At 42.8% G+C, this 9,602-nt stretch overlaps 1 protein-coding gene across 1 annotated transcript; it reads right to left on the bottom strand.

Annotated features, from left to right (window-relative positions):
* Positions 1–1,961: 1,961 nt before the first annotated feature.
* LOC144262024 (nuclear receptor subfamily 0 group B member 2-like) lies at positions 1,962–9,319 on the bottom strand. Its single transcript, XM_077811627.1, has 2 exons — positions 8,749–9,319; positions 1,962–2,215 (listed from the first exon to the last, which is right to left on the bottom strand). The coding sequence occupies exons 1-2, from the start codon at positions 9,317–9,319 to the stop codon at positions 1,962–1,964; spliced, it is 825 nt and encodes a 274-aa protein (XP_077667753.1).
* Between the last annotated feature and the right edge of the window lie 283 nt (positions 9,320–9,602).

Here is a 9,602-nt window from a genome sequence, read left to right as displayed (position 1 = left end):
TCTGTCAAGATGGGATGGAGTCTCCTAGCCAAACCAGAGATGGTAGCAGGTGTTACTCATGGCTGCTCTTATGTGAGAATTTAGCATCAGCAAAGAATCCAAGATCACTCCTAAACAACAGATTGATTTGATCAATTGTTGGTATGTACCTTCAGCCAAAGGAGACTGCACCATGGCCACAAACTCTTCACAAACTCTTCTACCTACCAGCATCACCTCTGTCTTGCCTGGATTCAGCTTCAACCAGCTGTTCTTTCTCCACGAGTTGATCTCATTCAAAGAGTGGGCCAACTGGTAGTGGTTGGAGTCAGATATGGTGATGAATAGGTAGAGCAGTAAGTTATATGCATATCAGTGGTGGTTGAGTCTATATCATCTTATCAGATCACTTTGTGGCTTCATGAAGGCACTGAACAGGACTGGAGAGAGAATTTTGCCTGTGGAACCCCACAAGTAGAAGGGTCTAGTGGTGGAGATGCAGTTTCCCGTCACTACTCTGCGTGTGTCCCTCCAGGAAGGAGTCAAGCCATCTTAGTTCATTTCCCTGCCACTTCTCTCAGACGGGACAGAAGTATGGTCTGGGTCAACGGTGCCAAACACCGAAAGGTATGGGAGGATGAGAGTGGATGTCTGTTCTCAGACCACTGACAGGAGGAGTTCATCCATCTAAAGCTTTTTCTATCCGATGTCCTGGTCTGAATACAGACTGTGCCAAGGGTAAGATATTACCTTCAATTACAAACTTGTAGTTGGCCTAGAACTATCTTCTCTGAGCTACTCAGGAACACTGGGTGGTAATTGACTAGAAGCAGTGTTTCCAGAGTGAGTTTCTTTCCCCTTATTCCTATCCTTCCCCCTTGTCATCTTCTACCCCTGTACACCTCTCCCAGCTTCTACACCTAACCACCCCAGGCTCTTATCCTCCCACCCTGTACTCTCTCTCTTCCCCACCATTCCTCACCCCTCTGCATTCAAGCAAGGCAGTTCCTCCAACTCATCCATGCTGCATAGGCATCAGCAGTGGGAGAATTGAGATCACACTAAAGACTGTCTCCCTGCTATCCATTCCTGTATCTGGGGTCACAACAGACCCTGCCAGACTTAAAAGTGGCAGTTCTTCAACAAAAAAACCTTCAAAGACAGACTCCAACAAGAAACTGCAGAACTGGAATTTATTTGCAAACTGGACACCATCATAGAGACTGGGAGTGGATGGGTCACTACAGAAACTAAATCAATTTGTTAGTCTCTAAGGTGCCACCAGTACTGCTCGTTGTTTTTACAAAAACTAATTTCCCCTTGCAAAATACTCACACCTTCTTGTGAACTGTTTCAAATGGGCCACCTTGTTTACATTAGCCTCATTAACACTACAAAAGTGATTTCCACTCCTTCTTGTCAACTTCCAACTTAAATTGAATTGGCTCGTTAGCACTGACACCCCACTTGATAAGGCAACTCCCATCTTTTCATATGCTGTGTATTTATACCTCCCTACTGTATGTTCCACTCCATGCATCTGATGAAGTGGGTTTTAGCCCACGAAAGCTTATGCCCAAGTAAATTTGTTAGTCTCTAAAGTACCACAAGGTCTCCTCGTTGTTTTGGCTGATACAGACTAACACTGCTACCACTCTGAAACTTTTTTTAAGTGGTTGTGAAAATGAACATTAGAAATAATACAGTTGGAACTACAGCGATTGGAGATGATGTTAATATCTTTCATACTTTAGGACAAATCTCTTCCAGATATGGCATATGGATTTATGAACTGGTATTTAATTTCTTTTAGTCTGAAGTTTACATGATTACATTTAGTTTTACAAAAAAAAATAAATAGCAATGTTACATTAGTCAATTTTTAATCTATGTTTACCTTTAATATATTGACCATAAAACTTCCCCCCCTCTTAAATCTTTGTTGTGGTTGTTATTTAGGAACAGAAAAAGGTGTTCTGTTTTTAAAGTAGGTCTTGCTTGAAATACAGGGTTTCTAGAAGTAAATCATTTAGGTTAACCTCTCCTAAAATAGGTCTGAAGAAGAGTTCTGCAATAGTCTCTGCATTAATGGCTTTGAGGCTCGCGAGCAGCCCAAGAATCCAAGCAAATCTGCCTAGGTTTCTGTTGTACATCATTGAACTAAATTCCATCAGAGTGCGCTGGGCTTCCTGCTGCAGGGTTTGCACATAGTGACGAAATCTTAGGCCAGGCAGTTCTGTAAAAACAGGAATAAAACAAGGAAAGCTTTTTTGAGTAAAATTAGTTTATGATGTGACCTCTGTAAGGGTTTGTATCCATCCCTCCAGCTATGTCTTTTTTTAAAAAAAATCTCGTTTTATTTATTCATTTTAGAAAGATGGGAAAATGTGCTTAGGTAGCTTTAGTAAACATTGTGTAGCATTTAAAACCCAGTGTGATGCAATCAGACTATTACATTAAAAATGGAGTTTTAGAAAAAAAGACAAGATTAGGGAAGTGACTTAGATTAAACACATAGAGGCAGATTCTGTGCTATACCTCTAAGACAGACAGCACAGAACTTAAAGCCCATGGGAAGAGATAGCGAAGGTGGGTTTACACCAGTGGCTCTCAACCGGGGGTACCCAGAGGTCTTCCAGGGCATACATCAGCTCATCTAGATACTTGTGTAGTTTTACAACAGGCTACATAAAAAGCACTGGCGAAGCCAGTACAAACTAAAATTTCATACAGACAATGACTTGTTTATACTGCTCTATATACTATTCAGTGAAATGCAAGTACAATATTTATATTCCAATTGATTTATTTTATAATTATATGGTAAAAATGAGAAAATATGTGATTTTTCACTAATAGTCTGCTGTGGCACTTTTTCATTTTTATGTCTGATTTTGTAAGTAAGTTTCATTTCACTTAAAAACTACTTGGGGGTACGCGAGACAAATCAAACTCTTGAAAAGGGTACCAGTCATCTGTAAAGGTTGAGAACCACTGGTTTATACCATCTTTGTGTCTTCCCAGTCCTTAGCTGCTTCTGAGGCTGGAGAGGCCCCCAGCATAGGCCTGGGGGCCTGTCAAAGGGCTTGTCCACACAGTGTGGTAATACATACTATGGGGGTGGGGTTTCTAAAGCTCACTAATGTGTTATGCATACATTGGTCCTGGTAGACCCTGTGCTTTAGAAGTCACACCGCTGTAGCATGCATAGACAAATACTAAATTATAGCAGTCTTCCTGGGTTGCTCTGTGGGCCACCGTACTGCCCAGAATCAGCAACTCTCCATGCTGTGACCCACCCCCAACACACCTGTCCTGTCCCCAGCCCCATCCAAGCTCACTCCCTATGCCAGAGGTTGCAAGGGGGTTCTCAAAAGGCAGATTTATAGCGGTTTAACTGCAGTGCCTGCACTGAGGTATTCTCCCACAGTCACCTAAGGCAGGGGTGGCCAACCGGGGGCTCCGGAGCCACATGCGGCTCTTCAGACGTTACGATGCGGCTCCTTGTCTAGGCTCCGACTCCAGGGCTGGAGCTACAGGCGCCAACTTTCCAATGTGCCGGGGGGTGCTCACTGCTCAACCCCTGGCTCTGCCACAGGCCCTGCCCCCACTCCACCCCTTCCCAACCCCTCCCCTGAGCCTGCCGTGCCCTCGCTCCTCCCTCTCCCCCCGCCCCAGAGCCTCCTGCACACCTCGAAACAGCTGATTGGAAGGTGCAGGGAGGGAGGGGGAGGCTCTGTTTGGTGGGGCTGCCAGTGGGCGGGAGGCTTTGGGGGCTGGGGAGCGAATGGAGGGCTGCTGACGTATTACTGTGGCTCTTTGGCAATGTACATTGGTAAATCCTGGCTCCTTCTCAGGCTCAGGTTGGCCACCCCTGAGCTAAGGGGCTTTTAACACCCTTTTATACCTCTCTGGCCCTTTTACTGCTGTAAGGGGGCTGAAACCAAGAGTGAGGATCTCATCCATGCTACTTTAATATAATCACTTGGATCCTGATCTTCGTCTTAACTATTCCAGTATAAGACCCTGATCCAACAAAGCACTTGGGCACATGCTTACCTTTAAGTATAGGAGTGGTCCCATTGACTTCAATCATACTCAGTTGTTTTGCAGGATCATGCTAAACCCAACAAAGTCAATGCTATTACATCAAGTGCAAAAACTGCAATAGATGTGAGGGGAATCCCTTGGCCTTTAAATGCTATCAAATTTGGTACTAGTAATATAACAAAACAGTTAATGTGGCCACATGTAAAACTATTCATGGTGTGAAGTTTGAAATAATCCATATATAAAAGAAAGAGGTTATCATAAAATAATAAGATGAGTTATTTAGCTTGTCACCATATGGAAATTTCAGTAAAATTACTGAATGAAATGAACCAGTAGATAGGAAAGCTGACTGACAGTATAAATCTAATATTCCACTGACCTGTAGTGATATAATTCATTCTGTAGGTCTCCTAATTTTCAATTTTATCATATAAAACAGGACCACAGGTTCTCATTCTACTATATTTAGCTAATCCAGTGGCAGACACAAGGTCTGACAATTACAGCAGAATATCTGTATGTAGAAATAACTGAGTCCTTCTTTTATGCTTCTAAATAAAGTGCTGCAAGTCATACAGTGAAAGTACAAGGTCCTTTTTTGCACTTGCTGTAATTTATTTATTTACATTAATGAGCTGCAGAACACCTATCCCCAGAGAAGGTAGGCATTTATCCACACAATTAAAGTACGTTAATTACATGAAGCTATGATTAAAAAAAGGGAAATTGTTAAAAGGTAAGTTAAATAAATACATCTTGCTTAATGCAGTGGGGCTCCATCCTTCAGGATACTCAGCACTCTGGCCTAATCCAGCACCGCCTTTAAGCAGGTGTTTAAAGTTAAAATATGTGACACGCCTCTCTGAACTCTGAGGTCCAGCCCTTGAAGCCCAAGAGACTGGGGCTCTGGCAACCTGAAAAGGGACAGAATTCCCCAGGAAAAGACCCTGAGCTTGCTTTAACATAGATTCTTTAACTTCAGACATCTTGGCTGCCATTTTCTCTTTGCCTGACTCCATGAGGTCCATTTGATTCCATTGTACTCCCAAGACAAATCCCATGGGATGGGGTTCGTGAACAGAAAATCTCCCCAAGGAATCTAGTTCTTCACAGACTATTCCATCCAGGGGGCAGGGTTTGCCATTCCTCAAAAGAAGTTCATGCAGTGTGACCCCAGTTCTGAAGGCACCCAAGGATCTGTGTGGATCCCAGTGCAATCCATGGGGAAACCTCATACACTGGCTTTGGCCTCTGGTAATGTGCCCTGGTCACTGGCAGTGCAGCTTCAGTAGAATTCTCTTGACTGCACCTTCCCTGGAGTCCCGAGAGAAAGGGGTGGGCCATAGCGAAAATGGTGCAACTCCAGGCTGTTTGTCCCCCCCTCAAGGAATCTTCACACTCTAGACCAGTGTGGTCTATGTACCCTTAACCCTGTCTTTGGCCTGCAGCCTAGCATTCCTGTCCTTTGCCTCTGCAAGGCCATCCCACACCCCTTTTCCCAGCACAGATCCCAGGCCCATAGAGCAGTGCCTTCTGCAGGGTCCAGAGGATGATGAGTGCCACAAAAAGAGTGGACCCCAATCCCCCATGGATGGGGAGATCAGTACATGACGTGTAACCTGTATACGTAGCTCTGAAGGAGGAGCATCCCACCCACAGTTAAGAATTTAAAGTGCTGGAGATTACACTGTTGTGCCTAGTAACCGGGAGTTTTCTCCAGATAGCTGAACTTCGTGGATTTTTTTTTAAACAGAGATTTTAGATGGTATCTTCTCTCCGGCCATAGCAGCTGGAGGAAGAGAAGACGAGGCTTTGCTGAAACTAGAGTAGCTGGAAACAAAGGGTTTAAAGTAGTCATTTTTTCCCTTTCTCTGTATTTTACACCCACCCTAGATTTCTAGATAACTAGAGTTGCAATCTCTCAGCAGAAGTCAAAACCCAAACTATTATAGGGAAGCAAGATATCAAGAGGTTTATTTACTCAGAATGGATTCTTCTCCTGAAACTTGCTACATTTTCTCATTTGTTCCCTCTATTTATATGTAACAAACCAATGTTTTCACGTTACAAATATTAATACAAAGAAATTACTTGGCTTGAGATAGTGTGCAAGAAGATTCACTGATGTATAAGTGTCTCCAACCAAGTTATAAACCACTGAAAAATGACATTTATAACAGAAACCCTGACATGGTCCTAACATTAGCATTGCATTTGGCACTGATGTAATAACAATGCTATTTTCACTCTTTCAGTCTCATCACTGTTTGTTTCTCAGTGCACTGTCAGAAGTAACTGAGAGCAATTTAGCTTCACTGTTCACATATGTGGGGCATTTTCCATCCACTCCCTTGGATTTTGGCCATAATTTACATAGTAGCCTCTCTCCACATCCCACAGGAAGCCTTGAGGATTTTCTTAACCCTCTTTTCCCCCCACATTTTCTCCTGGCAAAGGCTGTATATCCAAGGCATTAACCTCCTTGCTAGGGATATCTTAAGTGACTTCCCTTTGGAGGCAACACAGCCCTGCCGTTTGTTGGAGGCATCGTTATTGAGTGATATGAGGCTTTTTCCTTCCCACAAGGGGCAGAGCATACTGTCTGAGCCCAATCCACAGACTGCGATTTGTCCCTCTCCGGGCCAATAAGTACCAACTCTGAGTATTCTGTATGGCAATGCAGAACATTGCTACTGAGTCACTCAGCCTTGCCTTTCCAGGCTCTTGCATGCTCTTAAGACTGGAGTCACAGCCATCATCCTTGCAGCCAAGGAGAGGATTAACTTCAAAGCCTGACAAACTCTGCTCCTTAATCAGCTAGAGAAGTTGCTGTTCAGCAACATGAGGCACTCTGGTAGGTTCTAGAAACAGTGAGCACCCTGCCTGGAATCCCCCAGCCCTCCCCTCACGGGTAGTAAGCACTTTGAATGGTAGTAAGTGAGGGTAGTAATTCGAACAATTACAGCTCAGACTTGCAGAGCATTAACATTGGACCAAGCATCAAGCACTGAAGCAGAGGCAGCGATGCAAAAGGTGGCTGAATTTATGTACTAAATACCTTTTGGCAAGTGGAATTTTCTTGAGAACTACTGATATAATAATCCAAAAATGAGAGCTGCACAAATGAATCTACACTGAAATAGGCCTGGGGAAGGAGGAACAGGCTAGTCGGCTGAGCATAGGCATATGAGCCATGGGCTCCTAAATTCTAATTTTGGCTCTGAAACTTTAACCTTGAGTAAGTCGCTTACTGTCTCTGCCTCAGTTTCCCCATTCAAATCATTTCTTCAGAGGGGCAAAGTGTGTTAACGAATTAAAGTTTGTAAACCACAGCATGATTGTGCACTCCCATAATGTGGATTTGTTTTCAGAAGTTCAGTAACTGAAAATTATTCACAGTAAAGCAAGCAAAAATCCCACTGGTTCAAATTTTCTCATGTAGCTGCAATCCCAGGATACACAAGACAATATAAGATGCCCTAAAGATACCTTAACAATGAAAACCACATCTTGAATTCCACTTGAAAACACATGTGAAGCCGGTGCTGCTTCTAAAACACACTTTTAAAATGCTTCTTGCAAGAAATGTCACTAAATGGACAGACATTTTGCTGTAGCTGACATGTTCAAGTGTTCTTCTGCGGATAGACACTGTGGATGGTTGTGTCATGAATGGTAATTATTGATGGAGTCAAGGCCCTGATCCATAGCTCATTGGAGCGAACAGGAGTCATTCCATTTACTTCAGGGGGCTTCAGATCAGGCCCCTCATGCCTCATTTATTCTGTGGTTCTGAAGTAGCTAACCCACTTCGCAAAGGATAAGCTTTACCTGTCTCACTCCCTAACCATGAGGAGTGAGAAGGTCCTAACTTTTTTGAGTTTTCTTAGTGATCGTTATACATCGACCCAGCTGTGAAGACAGTGATGTAGAAAATGCTAAATTCAAACCGCAACATATTAACAAAAACACTATGCAACTTACAACACAGTGTAATCTCATAGGTCCCTTACTCACAATGCTCAGATCCCACAGCTTATGTATAATGTCTGATTTGTTGATGAACTCTCAACACTAAATATTTTACATTGTTTGCAATGTTGTAGCCGTGTTGGTCCCAAGATCTGAGAGACACAAGGTGGGTGAGGTAATATCTTTTATTAGACCAACTTTTGTTGGTGAGACACACAACTTTTCTTCAGCCCTCACAAAGATCTCTGTGGCGCTCGAAAGCTTGCCTCTTTCATCAACTGAAGTTGGTCCAGTAAAAGATATTACCTCACCTACCTTGTCTCTTAATAAATATTTTGGGTATTTAGGAAGTCCAGTTACAATATGTCTAATATCAAATTGTACACATGTATCCCTCCCACATATTTAATGCAGCCATATTATCTCTGTCCATAAGTCTGGAAATCAGAGTTTTAAGTGACACAGTAAGTTTATATGACCTAATAATTTCTTAATAAAGGGCTTTTTTAAAGCCATTTGTTTTTACAAAGGGTAACAGGGTGAGCATATATAAACCTAAATATCACCAGAAATAAATTCAGAAAAAAGGTACTTACATTGCTGAATGCTGATTTTGAAAGTGGTTAGCTAGGATGACAGAAATCAGTTTAAAAATCCAAACATCTGTTTGCAGATAGATTTTAAAATATTTTTAGACACACACTTAGCTGTGCATTTGTCTACAAATATTGCCATGGAACTTACCAGGGTTAAAGAGAATAATTCCTTTCAGATAGGCATATTCTTTTGCACATATGTCTGAATTCCAGAAGTTCTCCAGGAAATTCCTCATCTTCTGAACATCTGCTAATGATGCTCCCAGGGAGGAGTTCTCCACGTTGTCACTATCTGTCAGAGACTGATTGAGAAGGATTTTTTTCAACAAACTAGGGACTGAAAGCTCTTTCAGTTCAAAATCCACCCACTCCTGTGCCAGGCCCAAGACAAAGAGAGGGGCCCAGCACTGTTGAACTAGAAGTGCCTGATCCTCCTGGGGCAAATGATAAAAAGAAGGCAAGTTTCTTATAAAAGTTATCGTCTTTAAGAGTACTTCAGAAGCTCTCATGCAGGTCACTTCTGGAGTTCTGAGGACAACTTTCCTGTTGCCCTCACAGGGACAGCCAGCATTTGATATCGAGTAGCAAGGATGGTAGTCCTGGGGATGCCATGTGGTCTCATCCTGCGCTTTGTTAAGAATCTGGTAAAGGATGCTCTGGGGATGACTTGTCTCACACTGGCATTTTCTAAACTTCTCAGGTGAGGCCTGACTAGCCATACCCACTTCCTTGAGGGTTTCCTGAGCAGTGCACTCACTGCATCAGGATATTATATGCAGAACTATGCTGCTGTAGTGCAAGAGAGTCTTTCTGCCAAACAGCTAGGCATTGTGTGCTTTTTATACACTTAGCTGAACTGAAATGTGACCCTGAGCTGTAAAGCTACCTTGAACTTTATTTGCTCCAGTGTGTTTTTATTCACAGCCAAACAAGGCGTGGCTTAACCAATCCCAGTATCTTGCATGACTGAAATTATCTGAATGAGAGAGCCAGGGCTGGTTG

This window comes from Eretmochelys imbricata, chromosome 3 (assembly GCF_965152235.1).
Source record: "Eretmochelys imbricata isolate rEreImb1 chromosome 3, rEreImb1.hap1, whole genome shotgun sequence".
Lineage (NCBI taxonomy): Eukaryota > Metazoa > Chordata > Testudines > Cheloniidae > Eretmochelys > Eretmochelys imbricata.
This window is presented reverse-complemented; position numbering and strand designations above follow the sequence as displayed.

Coding starts and splice junctions, on each gene's coding strand:
- LOC144262024 (XM_077811627.1), bottom strand. CDS start 9,319: ATGGCTAGTCAGGCCTCACCTGAGAAGTTTAGAAAATGCCAGTGTGAG. Junction 2,216..8,748: donor AATTATTCTCTTTAACCCTG/GTAAGTTCCATG, acceptor CTGTTTTTACAG/AACTGCCTGGCCTAAGATTT.